Raw genomic sequence first — 23216 nt, 5'->3', positions numbered from 1 at the left:
ACAAAGGGCAGCAAAGGGAGAAAAACGGGATGGCAAGGCACAAGCAACTACCCTGCTACATAAGGTTTCATATTTAGATCACACTATTTTCATAGATTTTTAAGGAATAAAATGTTGGCTAACACAAAGTGAACTAATCTTACCATCACATACAGTAGATGGCATGAGTGATTACAATTCTGGCTTACCACAGTACTGTTTGTGTAATGGGGTATTTTTCAGATAGCATACCAGGTTTTGACATAGATGATACCACGCAAACCTATAGAATATATTAAATGGAGGCAACATGGCCATTGCAAGTATTAAATATCATATTTTCAAAATCCCAACGAGCTTCAGTGGGGACCAAATGGTTGCGGACCGCTTTCAGTAACTCACAGTATTAACCCCATTTTGTTTCTTGCATTTTCCAAAAACTGACATATGCAGAACAGATAATAATCATTAAATTAAATTATAATTGTATTTCATAAATAAGGGGATTGAGAAGTGGGTGGATAACCAGAAATTCCAGAGCCAGGAAATTTAGCAGACGGCATGGAAGATCCCTGGAACCATATCTATTGTGCATCAATTCAAAGAGTACCGCAATTGTCACGTTAGTCAATGAAAACAAATGTGGCAAGCATGTTGACATTTGCCCCTGTTTTCTGTGGAGATCAAACATGTCCTGACCGAATTAATGTAATACACCACAATTACAGCATAACCAGCCACACTATTCAATGTATCTGAAGAACAAGAAAGCCTAACAATTGGACAGTTTGCACAATAAAGTTTTTCTATTTTTGATCCACATAACGTTAATCTGTGACTCAAAAACATCAAAACACCCACACAGAAAAAAGGAGAAATTCATGGAAACACAATACATTTAATGTAACAGCCTGATTTGTCATAACTGAATGATATGGCCTGCATATCGCAACGTTCCTATCATAAGCCATAACTGTTAAAATCGATCACACAGGATATAGGAGTAAATGACAAATGCTCATGGTCTTCAGCAAGTAGGTCATACAAGAATTTAGGGTAGAACCCTATTGTTCCATACAGTCCATTAATACACAGATTACACAGGAAAATGTACATGGGCTTGTGTAGGGATTTGTCTTGGATGATGGTGAAAATGAGTGTCACATTGATGAGCAAAATAAGAAAATCACAAAATAGAGTCACAGAGAAAATAAAATATCTACTTTCATTTGTTTCATCCTGTAATCCAGAAGGAGTGAACAGTGAGAAATGAGTTGTATTTTTCAGTGCCATTATTGGAAAAACCCAAGTATTCAAATATTGAAGTCCCTTGTTTCATCTTGTCCTTGTTTTAATTTTTAAGTTGTTATTTCATCACACAATTAAATCCAAATCTGTAAATAAGTTGAATCAATGATCAGAAATATGTGATGAGCCTGTTCTTAGGTCAGAACAGCTACTAGGAATTTAAATGTGTTCTAGAACACTGACTACACTCACACCCCAAAGGGTTATATACATAAAAGTACCTCAATTATAATTTAATTTCATGTTCCATCATTTCAGTATTTTTTATTTTAACTAATCTAACTAATCTGCAGCTCAGATGTTTTCCTTAAAAATATTATTAGATGGAACATTAAAAGCACTAATTTAAGTGTTCCTGTTAATGTTCTCCATAATGCTCCTTCTGACCTGAAGAGAACTAAGCAAGGCTTTTTTTATGCACTGCCCCTACACACAACCAGCACTAAGGGAGCCTGGGGCGGGTCGTACCAACTGGACGTAAGGCTGGTCTTAACATTACGGAGAATGTGCATACAGTGAGACAAGATACACCTGTTGCACCAACTGGGCCTAATGTTATGTCAGGGTCTAAATTCTATGCCTACTACTAAATTCTATGCCTACTGCGAGGTTAATCTCAATATTATTCACAAATGCACATAACATGATCCACAAATAAGATATGATTCATGTGTTTTATACAGTGGGTCCAAAAGCCACTAGTGAAAATGCTTCTATTTTTAATTATTTTCTAATTTTATTCAAACCCTTTAATTTAATTATTATTATCAGCATAACATTTTCAGTGAAAATGAGGAGCTTTGAAAAAAATTTTTTTTTTCAAGATCCTACAACTTTCTTTATTTCCAAGATTACATGAAAAAACCCCGATTTCCAAAGTGGTCTCAGACTATTGGACCCCACTGTATATGCATACACAGATATCTCTCAAGTATGGATGCATACATACCATCAGAATTGGGAAAAAATGTGATCTAAGTAATGTTGACAGTGGAATGATTCTCGGTGGCAGACAACGTGGTTTGAGTATCTCAGAAACTGCTGATCTCCTGGGATTTTCACAGACACTAGTCTTCAGAGTTTGCAAAGAATGGTGCAAAAAAAAAAAATCCAGTGAGCAGCAGTGCTGCAGAAAGAAATGCCTTGTCAATGAGAGACATCAGAGGAGAATGACCAGACTGGTCAAAGCTGACAGGAAGGCTTTAGAAAAAGTTCTAAAATATATTGCCTTAATTATGGCTTCAAAGGAACTGACATATGCAGAACAGACTATAATCACTAATATTTCTTTATCATTACTAAAAAATCACTTGAGTCTGTCTTCTATATCTCCTGAATACTGCTTCTCGAACTTTAGTCAGTTGTATTCCATAAAATAGGGGATTGAGAATTGGAGGGAAAATCAAAAATTCCAAAGCCAGAAAATTTCTTAGACCCTGCTGAAAATTTTCTGTTCGATATCGACTGTACAACATGTCAAAGAGTAACGCAACAGTTGCATTAATCAGTGAAAACAGATGCGGCAAGCACGTCTGCAGGAATTTGTGTCTGCCATCAGAGGACTTCAAACATGTTTGGATCAGTTTAACGTAAGTGTGGATGATGAAAAACACATGAAACAAATATGCTGTTATTATAATTAAACCAACAACATTATTAACTGTTGTTGGAGAACAGGAAAGTCTAACAATGGACCAGTTCTCACAGTAGAGTTTATCAATATGTGACCCACATAAAGTTAATCTGTAAGTCAAAGAAATGATCAGGCATTCATAGAGAATAGGGGGAACCCAACACAATATGACTAATATAGCAACATTTCTGCTTGTCATGATAGAATGATACTCCAGTGGTCTGCATATCGCAACATATCGGTCAAAAGCCATAACTGTCAAAATATTAAAATCTATTGGAAAAGAGAGGTAAATCATACATACTTGTATGATGCATCCAACGTATGAGATCACATGATGTTCTGAGAGTATGTCATAAGAGAATTTTGGGTAGAAACCTGCAGTTCCATACAATGTGTTAATACACATATTGCACAGGAAAATGTACATTGGCTCTTGGAGGGTTTTTTCTTGGAGGATGGTGACAATTAGTGTCACATTGACAATCACAATCAGAAAATAACAAAGTAACATTGCAAAGAAAATGGCATATCTGCTCTGCCTCGTTTCATCCTGTAATCCAGAAAGAGTGAACAGTGACACATGTGTTGCATTCTTTACTTCCATTGTAGGTAAGATCAGCAGATAATTCTGGGGAGAGAATATTTAAGTCCAATGATTTAATACATATTTGTACAGCCATTATCTGAAATGCATTCACATCAATCCATCAAATCCTTAGGTAATTGCAGGAATAAAGTTCCTAATAAAGTGTTCAGTGAGTGTAATGCAGTTACTTAACAACTACATTAGTTAATACCAATTAATGTAACCATATTGAAAAATGTCACCAAAAATAAATAATGAGACTTACGCTGCTCCTGTGACTTCCCCTCCTAGTGTGCTTCTTCCTATATCAGATTAACTTGAGCAGGGCTTTTTATAACCACTGCTACAGTATGACATGAACACTGGGGAGACCTAGGACGTAATATGTTAGAAAACTATGCATAAGAAAAGTAAGTTTTGCCAGGGGACAGGAGAGATTCCATGTCTCATACTGCACATGTAAAATATAGCCATAAACACACAGGTTAGTGATGGACTATGTAAAAAACTAAAACATATTTTTGGGTGCTCTCTTTTCTGGTGTTATTTTTGGTAGAGAAATATCAACATTTCAGGGGCAAACATTAAAATCATGTTCTACACTTGGAATTATAAATAGTATTTTTGTTGCAGAAAACATTAAATAGGTGCATTTTAAGCAGGGCTGTACTTTTTTTTTTTTCCAGTTGCACTGGTGCTCGTATGGTCAAAAACTTTGCAGCTGAGGGAAAACAATGTTGCACAAACATTACATTACATTATAAGCATTAGACACTAGAACCAAAAGGGAAGTTTCAAGTGCTAGGAATGACCACTAAAATAAGGATTTGGGCTTGTAGATGAATCTAATGAAGAAGGATTATACTGTGATTTCATGTTTCATTTGGTGGTTTGTTTCTGCGGTAAGAATTATGCCCGGCTGGGAAAAAATTATTGCGCAGTAGGAGGGGCAGTCTTGTTGCATTTCAGCCTGTAACAGGCAGAGAAGTCATCTTTAGCAAGATTGCCCATAATCCATCGTGGTTTAGGGTTTGCTTTTCACACAACCACCACCAGGTGGCAAATATACAGGGTACAGTGTATCCGAAAAGTATTCACAGCGCTTTACTTTTCCCACATTTTATGTTACAGCCTTATTCCAAAATGGAATAAATTCATTTTTTTCCTCAGAATTCTACACACAACACCCGATAATGACAACAAGAAAGACGTTTTTTTTTTTTAATGTATATATTATTAATTAAATTTATTAAAAATAAAAAACTAAGAAATCATCTGTACATAAGTATTCACAGCCTTTGCCATGAAGCTCAAAATTGAGCTCAGGTGCATCCTGTTTCCACTGATCAACCTTGAGATGTTTCGACAGCTTAATTGGAGTCCACCTGTGGTAAATTCAGTTGATTGGACATGATTTGGAAAGGCACACACCTGTCTATATAAGGTCCCACAGTTGACAGTGCATGTCGGAGCACAAACCAAGCATGAAGTCAAAGGAATTGTCTGTAGACCTCCAAGACAGGATTGTCTCGAGGCACAAATCTGGGGAAGGGTACAGAAAAATTTCTGCTGCTTTGAAGGTCCCAATGAGCACAGTGGCCTCCATCATCCGTAAATGGAAGAAGTTCGGAACCACCAGGACTCTTCCTAGAGCTGGCCACCCGTCTAAACTGAGCAATCGGGGGAGAAGGGCCTTAGTCAGGGAGGTGACCAAGAACCTGATGGTCACTCTGTCAGAGCTCCAGCGTTCCTCTGTGGAGAGAGGAGAACCTTCCAGAAGGACAACCATCTCTGCAGCAATCCACCAATCAGGCCTGTATGGTAGAGTGCCCAGACGGAAGCCACTTCTTAGTAAAAGGCACATGGCAGCCCGTCTGGAGTTCTGATGAGACAAAGATTGAACTCTTTGGCGTGAATACCAGGCGTCATGTTTGGAGGAAACCAGGCACCGCTCATCACCTGGCCAATACCATCCCTACAGTGAAGCATGGTGGTGGCAGCATCATGCTGTGGGGATGTTTTTCAGCGGCAGGAACTGGGAGACTAGTCAGGATTGAGGGAAAGATGAATGCAGCAATGTACAGAGACATCCTGGATGAAAACCTGCTCCAGAGCGCTCTTGACCTCAGACTGGGGCGACGGTTCATCTTTCAGCAGGACAACGACCCTAAGCACACAGCCAAGATATCAAAGGAGTGGCTTCAGGCCAACTCTGTGAATGTCCTTGAGTGGCCCAGCCAGAGCCCAGACTTGAATCCGATTGAACATCTTTGGAGAGATCTGAAAATGGCTGTGCACCGACGCTCCCCATCCAACCTGATGGAGCTTGAGAGGTGCTGCAAAGAGGAATGGGCGAAACTGCCCAAAGATAGGTGTGCCAAGCTTGTGGCATCATATTCAAAAAGACTTGAGGCTGTAATTGCTGCCAAAGGTGCATCAACAAAGTATTGAGCAAAGGCTGTGAATACTTATGTACATGTGATTTCTTAGTTTTTTATTTTTAATAAATTAGCAAAAATTTCAAAAAAACTTTCATGTTGTCATTATGGGGTGTTGTGTGTAGAATTTTGAGGAAAAAAATGAATTTATTCCATTCTGGAATAAGGCTGTAACATAACAAAATGTGGGAAAAGTGAAGCGCTGTGAATACTTTCCGGATGCACTGTATATCTTCCACCGCAGCAGTTAACCATGTTAGCACTGCCATCTTGTATATGACTTTTACATATTTAAATCGTTCCTATTGTGGGACTTTTGCTGTTTATGCATGGTGCGACAAAGTTTTGGTACTGTTAAAAAGCTAATTGTATGAGTGAGTGCTATTGGCTTATGCTAGCATCATACTAACCTCATATGGGGACCAGTTAAGGCCAGCAACTCACTTGCATTTACTTCTTGTAAGTTTTATCAGCACTACTATGAAGGAAAGTGGACAAACTACATTTTCTGTGAGAAATGTATTGTTGAGTTCACGTGCACACACAGGAGTCTACATTCTAAAGCTCCATTTTTCCCTCACTACATGAAGTTAACAAACTTTATAGTATATTGCTTGTAACGTTACATTGGTTAAAAAAAAAAAAATGCTGTTGTTGCAGTGATACATATTATGGGCATTTTATATTGAATGTTACTTGTGACCGGGCAGCGAAACCTGAGTGTATAATGCAGATTACGCCACCTAAGGCCTTACACCTTATTTTAGACAGAAATGTAAATTCACCCTTTAACAGTGTCATCATAATCATAGACACTTGGGGCAACATGGCTCCGGCAGTAAGAGCAGTCACTCGGCAGTCGGAGGGTTGCCGGTTCGATCCCCCGCCATGGCTGTGTCGAAGTGTCCCTGAGCAAGACACCCAACCCCTAAATGCTCCTGACGAGCTGGTCGGTACCTTGCATGGCAGCCAATCGCCGTCGGTGTGCGAGTGTGTGTATGAATGGGTGAATGAGAAGCATCAATTGTACAGCGCTTGGATAAAGGCCAACCATTTACCATTTTCCATAGTTGTGAATAAGTGAAGACCAGAAACAATAAGAAAAAGGAATACTCCACCTGCGTAATTGTGCACCTCAATCTGGTGGGTACGAACAAGGGATACAATGTAACTTACATCATAAACCTACAAGGTGGCAGGGTGACCACGAGGGTGGTGGTATCCGCCTAGGAGGGACTCAGGCCCAACATGCTCATGACACATGTGCACCCAAATCCAAAGGAAAACCTATGGAAGTTCCAAATACAGAGACACAGCACCACAATCCAAGGTATTACGTGATAAAACCAAGATGCTGTAACCCCTCTATACCGCTCACCTCAAAACCGTGCCGGACATTTGTACCACCGGTGAAAGGATTTACCACCTGGGGCGACGCTGACAGGTAAAAAAGGTAAAAAAGACAACGCTGCCTCTAAATGCACCTGGTCACATACTGCTGATTGGTCAGCATCTGATTTGATCGACCCACTAGGTAACGGGGCCGCGGTGGCGCAACAGGCTAAGATACAGCAGACTTGTGGTTGCAGTTTGCTGCAGTTAGCTGCAGTTGCACACCAAGGACCGGGGTTCAATTCCCGGTCCTGCAAAAGCCAAGTTTGGCCGGCTCATGTGGAGCAGCCTAATTGGCTCGCTGCTCTACCCTACCAGAGGGAGGCCCTTGCCAGGGTTAGCTGATCGCCGCACAAAAAGCACCTTGGACGCCTCGGAATCACGGACACGATTAGAGAGATGAGACGGCTTGAAGAAGGCGTGTTGCTCTTCCTCAGCCCGCCAGGGGGCAGGGTGTGGATGGTGTATCTAACACTAACTCTCATTGGAATAGAGGGGGGTACAATTGGCTACTAAATTGGGAGAAAAAGGGAAAAATCTGAAATAAATGATAAAAGAAAAAATAAAGCACTAGGTAACATGAGACTGTGAAAAAGCATAATGATTAGAGTATAATCAGTGTATGTGTCACAGACACATCTATGGAAAGACCGGTGTACTAATGAACCTAGCAGTACTAATGAATTCCAATTCAAAATTAAAGCTAAATTTAATAATCTCTAAATCACCATTATTTATTTAAGTTTCAACTGACTTAGAAACTCCAGGTTTAGAATGTGGTGATACCTAGCCAAATTCAGAAGTAACCCCACTCATAAAATGTCCATTCATTCCGCTGTGTTAAGTGAGTGAAGAGACAGACGGCATGGCTTCCGTGATGCAGATGGTATTTATTTACGGGCTTGTTTGTTCTCAAAGCTACTAGAAAGTGCCCTACCACAATGCAATGCACTTAAAGCCACAAAACACATTTTCTGTAGTAGTACAGTAGTAGCCTACTGAGATGGAAATGCTTCAAAGGTGGAAGTAAATGTAGTAGTAAATGAGAGTTACATTTAACATCACTTCTGGTTTCATGAGAGAGCTGTTTTATAATGTTATATATTTTTATTATTAATTTAAAAAAAGTGAGAGAGGAACCAGTTCCACTTGCTGACAGGCATGGGTCAATCCATATAGTACCTGCTACACTTACTGCCCCTTAGTTACATCAGGGTCTGGCTAAACGAGGGTCACCTGGCCTTGTTTTCATGTGTCTGTCAACACCAATTCACCCCTTTTGTTCATACTGTAGATACAACTGCATGTTTGATCCATGCTTGCCAAAAGAAAGAAAATATTTCAGCATGGATATATGCACTGTGACCACTTTATTAGGTAGACCTTGTTAAAGGTCTACCTAATAAAGCAGCTTGTTAAAGCAAATATCAGCTTGTAAAAGCAAATATCTCTTCTTCCAATCATGTTGTAGCTACTCAATGAATGAAAGCATGCTACATTGGTCTAGAGGTTCTGTTGTTCAGATTAAACATCAGAATGGGGAAGAAATTTGATCTAAGTTACCAAATTACACAAACATGTCAATATTATGACATATCCAACCACATTGTTCAGTGTCATTGACTAACAAGAAAGTCTAACAATGGACCAGTTCTAACAGTAGAGTTTATCCATTTTTGATCCACATAAAGTTAATCTGTTACTCATAGAAACCACTAAGCATTCATAGACAAAAGGAGGAAAAAAACAAATCACAATTCATTTACCAATTGTCTGCCAGCACCTTAGAAGCTGCTAATCTCCTGGGATTCCCATGCACAAAAGAATAACATACAGTTAATAATATACAATGACACGAGTGGCTTAATGCAGTTGCAGCTGCATTTGCTGTGTGCACCCAATTGCTCCAATAATAATTTGTCTATTAGTGCTATCTCTACACATCTGTACCCTCTTATCCTGCTACTTTATTTGTCAGCTATCTTTTGGTGATTCAAAAGTACACCCTGCATTTGACATTTGCAGTTAATGGCATTTTCTGTATGAAAAAATAAAATGCCATGCAGAACCCATTGCAGAGTGATTATACAGTATTTTTACCTCCAGTTTAGACCACTAAAATACAGCCTGATTATGCTGTGCAAACACATTTTTTTACACATTACAACATGGTACCTACTCTTTAGAAGGGGTTGAAAAACATGTACATTTTATTGTGATTTTAAAAGGAAGCCATAAACAGAACATATTTTAACTGAATTTTTTGCCATTACTGAACAATTATCCTATTGCGTTTTGTATATCGTCTTAACACTGCCTCCCGAACTTTAGTCAGCTGTATTCCATAAATTAGAGGATTGAGAATGGGAGGGATAACCAGAAATTCCAATGCCATTAAATTCCGTAGACCCTGTGGCATATCTCTCGAACCATATCGACTGTACATCAGATCAAATAACAAAGCAACTGTCACATTAATCAATGAAAACAAATGTGGCAAACATGTCTGCATGAATTTACGTCTGCCTGCTGCAGACTTTAAACAGGTCTTCATCAGTTCAATGTAAGAAATAAAGATAAAAAAAACATGACCCAAATATGTCAATATTATGACATACCCAATCACATTGTTCAGTGTCGTTGAATAACAAGAAAGTCTAACAATGGACCAGTTCTCACAGTAGAGTTTATCTATCTTTGACCCACATAAGGTTAATCTGTTACTCATAGAAACCACTAAGCATTCACAGACAAAAGGAGGAAACCAACAAATCACAATTAATTTACCAATAGTCTGCCAGGTCATGATAGCATTATACTCCAGCGGTTTGCATATGGCAACATATCTGTCATAAGCCATTACTGTCAAAATGGAAAAATCACATGTAACAGAGAGGTAGATCACAAACACTTGAAGGAAACACCCAGTGTATGAGATCAGATGATATTCGGAGAGTAGGTCATACAAGAATTTAGGGTAGAATCCTGCAGTTCCATACAGCCCATTAATACACAAATTACACAGGAAAATGTACATAGGTTCGTGTAAAGATTTCTCTTGGAGGATAGTGACAATTAGTGTCATATTGATGAGCATAATAAGAAAATAACAAAACAGAGTCACAGAAAACAGAACATACTTTCTTTCCTTTGTTTCATCCTGTAATCCAGAAAGAGTGAACAGTGAGACATCAGTAGCATTCTTCAATTCCATTGTCAGGGAAAATCTGAGGATAATGGGTGGAAGAGAAGGTTGAAGTCTGATGCTTCCGTGAATCACATCATTGCAAGCTTAAATCAATCCTTTCTTAAACTTCTCTTAATGTTCTTGTTAGAATGTCAGAGTTAGAAATACATAATTACCCTGCTCCAGTAAACTCCTCTCATAGTGTGCTTCTTATATCTCAGATGAACAGGGCTTTTTATACCCACTGCTACCGTAGGAAATGAGTGAGACCATGGACGTAATACAGGAGAAAACTATTGCATGAGACAGGAGAGAATCACTGTCCACACAGATGCTTAACTTTAGTGATGGCCTATAGGAAAACAGATTCTTCAGTACTCTGCCACATGACCAAAAATCCAGTCTCAGAATATGGGCTCCATCTTGGACTCTGCGAAATGTGGTGGTCTTTGCTAGTTTCAGACAGATGCAGCTGTCATTTTCCCGTCCAGCGTCTACGGTGTTAAAAAGGCAAATTACCATGTGCCCATTTGGGTGTTTTTAATGTGAGGTGCGATTATGATAATTGGTGGTGTATTGCTATCTTGACGCAGCTGAAAGCAATTGCATAACGTCCAACCACAACCAAAAAAAAAAGAAGTCATGTTGCAGTTTCATTGCTATTTTAATTGCACAATATTATGTGAAGCAAGGGCCTTCCACAGCTGTCAAAGTGGTGGAGAATGCGGGAACAGGGCTATCTGGGGAACACACAAAGTACATTTTATGTCCATCTCAGAGTAGAAAATGACTCCTGAAGAGACCTCTGCAGAGGAATTTGGGCGCTGGCCACTGGGGGGTAAGCACCAGCCCCACTCTCTGGTATGGCCGCAGATATCATAATTACTGTGGCTGTGGTCCATTACGTAATTATGGGCCAAATAAAAGGTCCGGTTCTCAGGCCAAAAGGCAAGAGGGCTTTTTACCTGTTTGCTTTACAAATGGCATGTTGCTACCTGATTCCTGTGGTGGGTTGTCCTCTTCTCTCTTCTATTGATTTTTGCCTGCCCTTTTCCCTGGACTTGTGGTTGTCAGATTTGCCTTTTCCTTGGTTTGAAAGTATTTTTGTCATTTTCAGTTTGTCACAATTCAAAGGCAGCAAGCAAAAGAGACTACTTGTTTTTCTGTCTGTTCACCACATGATTCTTATATTCCCAAAGTATGCAAAACTGAGTCTCATGAGTCAAAACAGTTGGTTTTGTCACGTTTCAGGTCTGTCTTGCCATGTTTTATGTTTATTCATTTTGTCTTAGTCTCGTAATTGTCTTATCATGTATTATGTTAGTCTAGGTGCGTCATGTTGTTTAGTTTATTTCTGGTTACGATTTATTTTTTCGTCATGTCTAGTTATGTTTTGTTACTATTATATTACCTTGTTATGTTGAGTGGTTATCGTCTTAGTTTCGTTTTACATGTCTTTCATGTAACATGTCAATTTGTCAATGTCATGTCAATTACATGTCAATTTCGCCAACATGGACCCGGCTGACTCAACTGCCATGTTCTACGCCCTCCAGGAACAAGGCGCCATCATCCAGCAGCACTCTCAAGGAATCTCCGAACTTCGTCTGGAGATTCGAGAGCTGTATGCGGAGATGAGGAGCCTCGCCATTGCGGTTCAGCCACACCCACTGGAAGAACCTGCCAACCCGCCTGCACCTCCACCTTCCAACCCCATGGGAACCTGGAAATTCCGGGAGCCACAACAACCCCCCCTGGAGAGGTTCGGCTGAGAACCTGAGAGATGCAAGGCGTCCTGCTCCAGTGCGACTTTGTGTTCCAGCAGCAACCTCAGACCTACAACAACGATGACCGCCAGATCGGCTACGTGATGGGATTACTAAAGGGGAGAGCCTTGGACTGGGCGACAGCTCCGGGGGTTCATTCCCTCCCCGGTACCCGGAGTTCGCCGAGGAGATCCGCAAGGTCTTCCAGCATGCATCCAGTGACCAAGAGCCATCCCAGCGTCTGATCGCCCTTCGCCAAGGCAGGAGAACTGCGGCGGACCATTCCATTGACTTCCGCGCCAACTGGAATGATGCGGCTCTGGCAAACCTGTTCCTGGCCAGTCTGAGTGAGGCACTCCAGGACGAGTTGGCACGTCTCAAACCCATCATCCAGTTCGACCCACTCGTCCGTGCCGCCATCCGTTTGGACAACCGTGCCAGACAACGCCGGACTGAGAGACAGGTCCCACCCACCCAGGCTTACCCCAGGCAAGGGTCAAGTTCTCGACCGGAGGAGAAGCTAGCCGAAGTAGTCGAACCCATGGACCTTTCCCGTGCAGGCATGAAAGTATCACCTGAGGAATGGACACGTCGGAGAGCAACCGGTTCATGCTTCTATTGTGGGAGGCTGGGACACACCCAGTTTCGTTGCACCCTCCGGTCCAAGAACTCTGCCACATCTGTTGAGGTGAAAGTGCTCAACAGATATGAAGGGGCTGCCAGGAACGACCATCGCTCCACGCTTACGGCCATGTTGATACTTCCCAACAGAGCAATCCAGGTTAACGCGTTGGTGGATTCTGGAGCTGACGCAAACCTCATAGACGAAGTGATGGTCATGGAATTGGACATTCCAACCCTCCCACTACCCCACCCCGAGAATGCTCGGTCATTGGAGGGAAAGACGTTCTGCCGCATGACCCACATCACCAAACCCATTCAACTGATAATTTCTGGAAACCACCACAAGATGATTCAGTTCCATGTCATCCGGTCCCCTAACGACCAGCTCATTTTGGGATTACCCTGGCTCCAGAGACACAACCCCACCATTGACTGGAGTTCATGCCAGATTCAAGCCTGGAGTCCTGAGTGTCACCAATCCTGCCTACGATCCGCTCCTGCACCAGCAGAGGGTGCACCCAACCCACCACAAATCCCCAAGCCCTCCCTGGAGAAGGTGCCCACCCCTTACCATGACCTAGGCACGGTCTTCTCCAAGACACAGGCACAGACGCTTCCCCCTCATAGACCCTATGACTGTGCCATCGAGCTGCTACCCGGTTCCACACTCCCCTCAAGCCGTCTGTACAAGGTCTCCAGACCTGAGAGAGAGGCCATGGAGAAATACATCTGGGACTGCCTAGCCAATGGACTGATTCGCCCATCCTCCTCACCTGTGGGTGCCGGATTCTTCTTCGTGCAGAAGAAGGATGGCTCATTGCGTCCCTGTATTGACTTCAGAGAACTTAACAACATTACTATAAAGAACAAATACCCTCTGCCATTGATGGACTCTGCCTTTCACCCTCTACACGATGCCACGATCTTCACCAAGTTAGACCTACGCAATGCCTACCACCTGGTTCGTATCCGAGAAGGAGGTGAGTGGAAAACCGCTTTCAATACCTCCCTGGGACATTTTGAGTACCTGGTCATGCCATTCGGCCTCACTAACGCACTTGCCATGTTCCAGGCGTTGGTCAATGATGTTCTTCGGGACTTACTGGGCCGACACGTATTTGTTTACCTGGACGACATTCTAATTTACTCCACCAATGCCAAGGAACATGAGATTCACGTCAGGCAAGTTCTCCAGAGACTTTTGGAGAACAAATTGTTTGTCAAGGCGGAGAAGTGTGTCTTCCACACCGACACGGTCGAGTTCCTTGGCTTCATTCTGGAGAAGGGACAGATCAGGGCGGATGCCAAGAAGATTCAAGCGGTCACTGACTGGCCTACACCTTCCACCCGGAAACAACTCCAAAGCTTCTTGGGATTCGCCAACTTTTACCGCAGATTCGTAAGATCAAACAGCCAAGTTGTCTCGCCCCTCACCAAGCTCACATCCACTGCCATGCCATTCCGTTGGGGCCCCGAAGCTGATGGGGCATTTGTAAAGATTAAGAGACTGTTCTCTGCCACCCCTATCCTGGTGCACCCTGAGCCTTTCATCGTCTGGACCGACCATAAGAACTTGGCGTACCTCCAGACGGCCAAAAGACTGAACTCACGCCAAGCCAGATGGGCACTGTTCTTTGGGAGGTTCAACTTCACTCTCACTTACCGCCCAGGTTCTAAGAACGTCAAGCCAGATGCCCTATCCCGACAATTCGACACCTGTCCTGAGCGTGAGGCACCTGAGAACATCCTCCCGGGTTCCTGCACTGTCGCATCCGTAACCTGGAAGATCGAGGCAGTTATCCAGAGGGCTCTACGGGAGGAACCCGATCCCAGGTCGATCCCAGGTCCATCCAGGAATACGTCTCTATGTTCCATCAGCTCGGACAAAGGTGCTCCAATGGGCTCATTTGTCCCTCTTGTCCTGCCATCCCGGCTTTACCCGCACCTTGGTGGTGCTTAAGCGGAAGTTCTGGTGGAGCTCCATGATTCCTGACAGCAGGCGCTTCATCAAGGCATGCACCACCTGTGCCAGAAGCAAGGCCTCCCACCAAGCCCCTGCTGGTCTGCTCCAACCTCTGCCCGTGCCCAGCCGACCCTGGAGCCACATTGGGGTGGACTTTGACTTTGTCACCGGACTTCCACCTTCCGAAGGTAACACCACCATCCTCACCGTGGTGGATCACTTTAGTAAAGCAGCCCACTTCATCCCCCTACCGACCTCCCACGAGACCGCGGACGTATTAATAAAAGAAGTGTTCCGCATCCATGGAATCCCCTCAGACATTGTATCCGACTGGGGCCCACAATTCATTTCTCAAGTGTGGAAAGCTTTCTGCCTGGCCCTCGGTGCCACGGCCAGCCTCTCATCCGGCTATCACCCCCAGTCCAATGGGCAAACCGAGAGGGCCAACCAGGATTTGGGAGCCGCACTTCGTTGTGTCTCAGCCCAGAATCCGGCTTCATGGAGCAAGATGCTCACCTGGGTTGAGTATGCGCACAACACCCTGCCCTGCACCGCCACCGGAAAGTCTCCCTTCGAGATCTCTCTTGGCTACCAACCTCCGTTGTTTCCCGACCAAGAAGCCAAGATCGCTGTTCCCTCCCACGCCACCCACATGAAACGATGTGCCAAGTTTTGGAGGGACACCGAGGCCGCGCTTTTACGCACGGCAGACCGTAATCGGCGTTTCGCTGATCGCCACCGCACTCCAGCTCCAGCCTACAAACCAGGTGACTCCGTTTGGTTGTCCACTAAGGACATTCCCCTCCAAGCCACATCTCACAAACTGCAACCCCGCTTCATTGGCCCCTTTAAGATCCACAGCATTGTTAACCCATCCTCTGTCAAACTGTCACTCCCTGCTTCACTTAAGATTCACCCCACATTCCACGTTTCATGTATTAAACCTGTATCTTCTCACCCCCTATGTCCCCCCGATCCCCAACCCCCTCCCCCCCGCATCATTGATAACCACCCTGCTTTTACTGTGAAAAGACTTTTGAACATTCGTAAGAGGGGCCGTGGTGTGCAATATCTGGTTGACTGGGAGGGCTATGGCCCTGAGGAGTGTTCATGGGTAGCTCCCAGTCTCATCCTAGATAAAACGTTGATCAAGGACTTCCATCGTGACCACCCTGACAAATTCAAGGGACCGCCAGGAGTCGGTCGTTAAGGGGGGGGGTCCTGTCATGTTTTAGGTCTGTCTTGCCATGTTTTATGTTTATTCATTTTGTCTTAGTCTCGTAATTGTCTTATCATGTATTATGTTAGTCTAGGTGCGTCATGTTGTTTAGTTTATTTCTGGTTACGATTTATTTTTTCGTCATGTCTAGTTATGTTTCGTTACTATTATATTACCTTGTTATGTTGAGTGGTTATAGTCTTAGTTTCATTTTGTGTTATGTTTTGATTTATGTTTATTGTTACGTAGACTGGTTACTGTTTAAACATACACTTTTACATATCTTTCCGCAAACCTTGCGTTCCGCCTTTTCTCTCTCTCTTTCTGTGATTCCCACCCTAATTGTTTCCATTTGTCGATTTACTAAAACTACTAATGCTAGATCACGATTGGGTAGAACTAACAAACTAATCATGTGTTCATGTTACCTTACGTTTCTCGTGCATGTCATTTACTAATTTACTAATGCTAGGACAGGATAGGTTTCTTACTAACGATTACTAATTACCTTGTTAGAATTGTCATCCATCGCACCTGTTTTCTATTTCCTTGCTGCGCTCAAACTAATTGTCTACACCTGTCTACACCTGCATTTATATCCCAGTCGCGCTACTGTTCGTCGCGAAATTGTCTGCCTCTTGTTTACAACGCAACTCTTGAGCATTATTACTGTTATTGATTACACGTTACGATCCAAGCCTGTTTACCGACCACCGATTATTGATTTCTGTTTTGCTGACCATCATTTGTTTTTTACCACGTCCTCGCCTACCGATTTTGTACCTTTGCCTCGCTGTTTGTTTTATGGTTTCGACTTCTGCTTCGCCTTCGACTACGCCTCTGCCTGCCGTCCGTCTGTACTTCTGCCTCGCTGACAGCTCTCCTGTTACCGAACCTCCCTGCACGTCTACCGACTACGAGTTTGCCTCTTCCCTCGGCACCATGCTTTTTGTTTGTTTACTGTTTGTTTGGCAGGATCTACGTGTATGGACTTTGCTTGTGTTGACCACTCTCCTGGGATTCGTCCCGAATAAAGCCCTGACGGGACTTTATCTACCCATTGTTTCTGAGTCGTGCATTTTGGGTCCAATCCCCACGCACCCGTCTCAGGTTTGAAGAAAAATATATGATTCTTTTATTTACGGCAATGCATAATTATATCCATAAGAAGATGTTCTTGGTAATTAAAACCACATAATCTCAATCCAGATTTACATGTCCACTCTCCGACTCTCATTAGCTTTACCAAGAACAGGCTGTTTTAGTGTCTGTCATTAAGGCCCATTGATAGCAGTGAACCTCTGTTCTGATTGGCTGGCTCGGTCACCATCTGTGCCAAGCGCTTGGATTTGTTCCGGCTACAAAGCAAATTAAATAATGTTCAAATGTATATTTTCTTCATAGGGATTGTGTGGATTTTCATACTTTCACCACAGTGTTTATAGCACCTTTAACTCCTTTACAATCCACATAGCAAGGGAAATGTCACTTACCACAGTATGGGACAAAGAAGTACAAAAATGAGTCACAAAAGTTCTGTTTTATGAACTGGTGAACTGTTGGTCTGGGGTTGGAATCCTGAGAGTTGGGCCTTGGCACAGATGAATGTGCAGAACCCCTTCCAAACTGACCGGAGAACTGAGGTCCGAGTTTCCTTGAATGAGGGAAGTTTGGGTAGGGCAACAAAGTGGACGACCTTAGAGAAACGCTCCACTATGGTCAGGACCACTGACATCCCTCTGGTGACCAGGAACAAAGTCCAATGCCACATGGGACTAGGATTGAAGGGGAACAGACCGAGGTTGGAGGAGTCCATGGGGTTGCTGATTGCTGGACTTCCCCCGCGAGCACTCGGGACAGGAATTTGGTCTTATCAGGTTTGACAGATGGCCACCAGAAGCAGTGGGCCAGGAGAGCCAGCGTATGGCTGACCCCAGGATGACAAGCAAGACGAGACGTGTGAGCCCACTCCAGGACTTCCAGATCGGGCCGCTTCAGGAATGAAGAGCCGGTAGGAATGTTGTCGGGTTCAGGACAGCCCTTCAGGGCTTACTCCACTTTGCTGACAATGTCAAGCTGTGTGGTGGTGACCAGGGTACTGGGAGGCAGAATGGGCGCCGGCTCTTCATTGACTGGTAGGATCGAGGCCGGTAGGTGAGTGTGAGAGTGAAAACGGTTGAAAAACGGGGACCACCGAGCCTGGCGGGGTTCAGTCTTTTGGCCAACTGTATTCCAGGCTGTGGTGGTCGGTCGAAACGATGAACGGAATGGCAGCTCCTTCCAACAGATTGCGCCATTCCTCAAAGGCCAATTTCATTCCCAGGAGTTCACAGTCACCAATGCTGTAATTTCGCTCTGTGGGTGAGAGATGATGAGAGAAGAAGGCACAGGGATGGACCTTATTGTGCAGGGATCTTTGTGAGAGTACCGCTCCAACACTGGTGTTGGAGGCATCCTCTTCGAGGGTGAACTGCTTTTCTGTGTTGGTCTTAGTCAGGACAGGGGTGCTTGAGGGAGACAGTGTTAATTTCAGGGGTCCAGGCAAAGGTTACTTTGCTGGACATCAGTGTGGACAGGGGACAGCGACAGAGCTGTAGTTCCGAATTAATCTCTGGTAGAAGTTGGCGAAGCCCAGGAAATGTTGAAGCTACTTACGGTTGGTGGTTGGAGGCCAATTAGCTACTGCGGAGGTCCTCTCTCTGCCCCCTGGAGATGACAAAGCCGAGGAAATGGACGGTCGAACAGTGGAACTCACACTTCTCGGCTTTGACGAATAACCGGTTCTCCAGGACATGGATCAAGGTACATAAAAACAAACTTGGAGATCATGTCCCAGAAGACGTCGTTGACGTCGTACTGCAACTTTTATGAGTATTAACTGTATAACTCTATACTCTATAATAATGTTTCCTGAACAAACTGTTTCATGTGATGTATTTTCAAGGTTTTTCCATGACTTCAAAATGGCTGAAAACTCTAAATGTCTTTCAGCTTTTAAATGCAAGATGTCAAAGTGCACCAGAGTTGTGCATCGTTTGGAGGTTGGCCAGCTTGTCACCGGTCATTAGTCACCATGCAGTGAGTTTCGTTAGGCAAGTGTCAGTAGTCTCCTAGCCTCATCGCTCGACAAAACTTTGAAGCATTTTTCTCGAAACATGGTTTGGGGGCACTCGAGGTCAGTCTTTCCCCTGTTGCATGAAACAGTGTGTTTTGCTCTTATGATCCAGCATTCCTTATTTCGGGATGGTCCCCATCAAGTTGTCTGGGTAAGGAGTCCTTATTTCTGGAGAACACAGACTTCTGAGGGTGATGTCTTGGATTGCAATGCAGAGACACATACTTTGTATTTGTATTTCTGTTGACGATCCAAATGCCTCAAATTCATTATTTTACCCTGAACACAGTGTTAATCGCTCAAAGGTTAATTGCTTGAATTCGATCTTCTCACTTTGTAAATGCATCTTTTAAATCTAAACAAGGAAATACCATAATAAAAACTGAAATAATTTTTAATGAAATAATGCATGAAAATATTTTTGGCCCATCATTTTTTTTTTTTTTTTATGGTAAATTAGCCATGTTTATCTGCTTTTTACAGGTGACCCAAACATGTCATTTCAGACCCTGCTCACTGACCAGTAGCTACTGGGGAAATATATTTTAATTTTGTGTCATTTAAAACATTACAAAATTGTATAGGTGCTGTAAAGACAGAGAAAACAGCCTTATACATTAGATGTGAATTGCATAATGTTGTAATGGAATGAAATGATTTCATGGACAGAACCTGTGGTGTCACCCTTGCAGCAACTAAATGTTATATGTCCATTGTGTACATCTATTCATTGCTTCTCCCACTGTAAATATTAAGCCAGTGTACTGGCTCTCTTTTGAAATAAATGAATAATTCTCTTCCGTATGTCTGGCAAGTTAAGAGCATAAATGAGGGGATTTAAAACCGGGGGAATGATGAGAAATTCTAACGATAAAAGGATTGTCAAAATCTGCAGTTCATCCTTAAGTTCAAATCGACTTATGCTGATCTCACAAAATATAGTTATTGAGTAATTGACAAATGTCACTATGTGAGGGAGACAAGTTTGCAGTGCTTTTTTCCTGAATTCCTTGGAGCTTTTATAACAAACAGCTAAAATGCTGATGTATGTATATAATACATAACCCAAAGGTAAAAAAGATATTGTAATGCTGATTAATAAACCTGCAATGTTGTTAATCGTTGTGGCGATGCAAGACAGCTTGACCACAGCCCAGTTTGCACAGTACACTCGTGGTATTTCATCGCCACACAGTGGTAATCTACTGCCCATTAAAGTAAGTGTACCCACACAAAAAAAGGAGTATATGATGGCAATCACTATCAGTGTACCAGTGGCTTTTACAGTCATTTTACTGCTGTATTTCAAGGGCTCATTGATTGCGATGTGCCTGTCATAGGCCATTACAGTTAAAATGGTGAATTCATTTCCACCGTACGTGTAAATGACAAAAATTTGAATGAAACATGCAGGACGGGTTATTGTGTGAAAGACAGAAAGTAGATCAATGAGGAGCCTTGGATACAATCCTAAAGAGCCATAAAGGGAATTGATTGATAGGCAGGAAATAAGGATGTACATGGGCTGGTGAAGTGCTCTGTTTCTGATTATAACTGCAATGATAATGACATTGAAAAGTATGATTACAAAATACAGTGTGACCGTTAAGACAAAAAAAACATAGTTCAGGTAACCATAGTCCTTAAAAACAGACAGGTACAAATGAGATGAGAAAGTTCCATTTTCCATTAGTCTTGCAGGTGCTGACTGTCCTCACGAGAATCCTGGAGGTCACAAAACAACTTGTTGTTACGGCAGGGAGGACAGAGGAACCAGAAGCAGACACAGGGGTGTGGAAAATGGCAAGTTTACTCACAGGTGATGGGACAGACAGAGCGTAGTCACAAAACAAGCCACGGTCAAAATCCAGGGGGTCAGTCCAAACAGGCAGAGGTACAGAAATCCACAAAACACAAAGAATAGTCCAGGGAAGCAGGCAGGGGTCAAAACAGGAAAACCAGATAAACAAGGGCAAGGGCAAGGACTCGGGAACAAGGGCAGGGGCAAGGGCAAGGAAACAAGGAGGCTAGAACTGGGGAAGGAATCAAGGGCTCGGGAACAGAAACAGGACAAGACGAACTAGCCGCGTGCAACTGAAAAGGACAGGTATAAATACATAGGGGAATGAGACAAACTAGGCGGGGCATGGGAGTGAGGGCGGTCTAACAAATAAACATCAGGTGAGACACATGAAAGGGTAATGGGACAATGACGAGGGGGAAAACAAAAACGCGGACTGGATTCACAAAGACACACGTAAAACAAACGGCTCTGGACTAGAGAGTAGACTGCATAGATTGAAGACGTAGTGATAGTTAAGAGACAGGTGCGAACACTTCGCTGAAACAAACGAGTAATAAGAGATAGCATAGGAAGGCGGAGTTATAGAACAGCGCAGAAATGCTAAGAGATGCGTTAGTGAGTTAGTAACGTGAATATTTCTAAACTACCCAATAAAAGTGATTGTTAGTTAGTTAGACAGACAGTAAGTGTATTAATCGGATTAGTACTGTACAAAACCTAGATTAGTAGTGGTTAGTAAGAATAGTGCTTTACAACATTTAACTATCAAGAAAAAGCAGGAAGTAAGAATCGCGAGTTTAGAAAAAATGTTGAACCCCAAAAACTACCGTAACCACCCGAATAGTGGGGCACGCAGACAGGGGAGTGACTCGACTGGAAAACATTCAGATGCAGACATAACAGGGGAGGACGAGTGCAAAGACTAATGAAAATAAACAGAACCAGACATGAAATATGAAAACTAATAAATTACAAGAATAAATAATACTAAACAATGATACACTAACACACAGAACACTTATAAAAGTGTAAATTCTCAAAAACTATTTACTGCACACACTTGGTCGAAATTAAAGAAGAGGCTTGTACCATTCAGGAATTTGAGAACAAATGTATGCAGTGAATTTACATACAAAGTACACAAAAGAAAATAAGATGCATTAAAATGCAAAACAAACAAAAAATGCAAAACTATGTTTTTTTTTCAGTATCTCAAAGTCAAGGACCAACCCAGAACTACTTTTTTGCACAAACTTGAAGTCAACAAAATATGGTAAAGATGTCGATAGGCATTCAAATTGTCCAAAACTGTACCCAGATGTCCTCAAGTGTCCCCAGATCTCTCCAAATACAAAACATCTGCATATCCTTTTGCCCAGACACATGTATGTTGTATTCACATATATGAAAGCATGTTTTTATAAAGCATGACCAAAGTGTCCAAAAAGCTGAAAGCTCTCTAAAAAGGATTACTCACCCTAACGCTTTCTAACCAATCTGCATCACATTTAAAATAGAACTTTATTTCAAAATTAGGTTCACCCGAGCCCTGTTAGCCAGTACAGTTACAGGTTTATCTATAGGAAGTCCAAGTCCTGTAACCGAGGCGAAGGGACCCTTAGGGCAGGCAGATGAGTGTAAATTGGTAATGAAGCGGCAAGGTAGAACAGGAAGCGAAGCTGGGGAACAGCGAGGCAAGCAGGAGGCGAGGCTGGCAGGACACAGTGAAACAGACAGGAGACAGGGCTGTGTGCGAAACAAAAAACTGGACAGCTCAAACACAACTGACATAACAGACAAATAGTTCTCCTCTCATGACACATAAACAAATGGATGGGGATCCAGGAACCAGCGAGCATAACATGAAAACAACTACAGGATGTTTGAAGCAGTGATAATAATGAGGTATTAAAAATATATACTGAAGTTACTGATCTGGCAAACTGTTCCAGTCATAAGAAGCTTTAAACTGAAAGGCAGTTCTATTAATTTCTTTATGGATTTCAGGCACAAAGAAGTAAAGTTAATGGGTATGTTTAAGTGAATGTGATTATGTATATGGTACAAAATATTGTTTTAAATAAGAAGGGTAGTGAAAGTGGACACATATGAAAATACATTGGAGCCAATAGAAGTGTCTTCTTGGAGTAAGTGATTACCAGTTTTGCATGTCATCCATGGAACAGTTATGAGTTTGGT

General features: G+C 42.7%; 3 protein-coding genes across 3 annotated transcripts; all 3 read right to left on the bottom strand.

Moving 5' to 3' along the window:
- Window positions 1-2585: 2585 nt before the first annotated feature.
- Window positions 2586-3533, bottom strand: LOC133107435 (putative gustatory receptor clone PTE03). The gene has a single exon (XM_061216423.1). It carries the CDS (start codon window positions 3525-3527, stop codon window positions 2586-2588), a length of 942 nt encoding a protein of 313 aa, XP_061072407.1. The 5' UTR covers window positions 3528-3533.
- Window positions 3534-9608: 6075 nt separating this feature from the next.
- LOC133107434 (olfactory receptor 8I2-like) lies at window positions 9609-10840 on the bottom strand. The gene is made up of 2 exons (XM_061216421.1): window positions 10703-10840; window positions 9609-10566 (listed from the first exon to the last, which is right to left on the bottom strand). Exon 2 carries the CDS (start codon window positions 10551-10553, stop codon window positions 9609-9611), a length of 945 nt encoding a protein of 314 aa, XP_061072405.1. The 5' UTR covers window positions 10554-10566; window positions 10703-10840.
- A 7467-nt stretch (window positions 10841-18307) lies between these two features.
- On the bottom strand, window positions 18308-20903 carry LOC133107433 (olfactory receptor 10J1-like). The gene is made up of 3 exons (XM_061216420.1): window positions 19983-20903; window positions 18854-18954; window positions 18308-18605 (listed from the first exon to the last, which is right to left on the bottom strand). The coding sequence occupies exons 1-3, from the start codon at window positions 20901-20903 to the stop codon at window positions 18308-18310; spliced, it is 1320 nt and encodes a 439-aa protein (XP_061072404.1).
- Between the last annotated feature and the right edge of the window lie 2313 nt (window positions 20904-23216).

Source organism: Conger conger, chromosome 13, assembly GCF_963514075.1.
Source record: "Conger conger chromosome 13, fConCon1.1, whole genome shotgun sequence".
Lineage (NCBI taxonomy): Eukaryota > Metazoa > Chordata > Actinopteri > Anguilliformes > Congridae > Conger > Conger conger.
Note: the sequence above shows the minus strand (reverse complement) of the source record. Positions and strands in the feature narration are given on the sequence as shown.

Bases quoted from the DNA above. Each gene is read 5' to 3' on its own strand.
- LOC133107435 (XM_061216423.1), bottom strand. From the start codon at position 3,527: ATGGAAGTAAAGAATGCAACACATGTGTCACTGTTCACTCTTTCTGGA.
- LOC133107434 (XM_061216421.1), bottom strand. From the start codon at position 10,553: ATGGAATTGAAGAATGCTACTGATGTCTCACTGTTCACTCTTTCTGGA.
- LOC133107433 (XM_061216420.1), bottom strand. From the start codon at position 20,903: ATGGAAAATGGAACTTTCTCATCTCATTTGTACCTGTCTGTTTTTAAG. The intron at 18,955-19,982 runs GCCAGTACACTG...TAAAAGTTGCAG, and splicing joins TTCATTTATTTCAAAAGAGA to TACGACGTCAACGACGTCTT. The intron at 18,606-18,853 runs GTGAGTTCCACT...GTCTCCCTCAAG, and splicing joins ATTCGTCAAAGCCGAGAAGT to CACCCCTGTCCTGACTAAGA.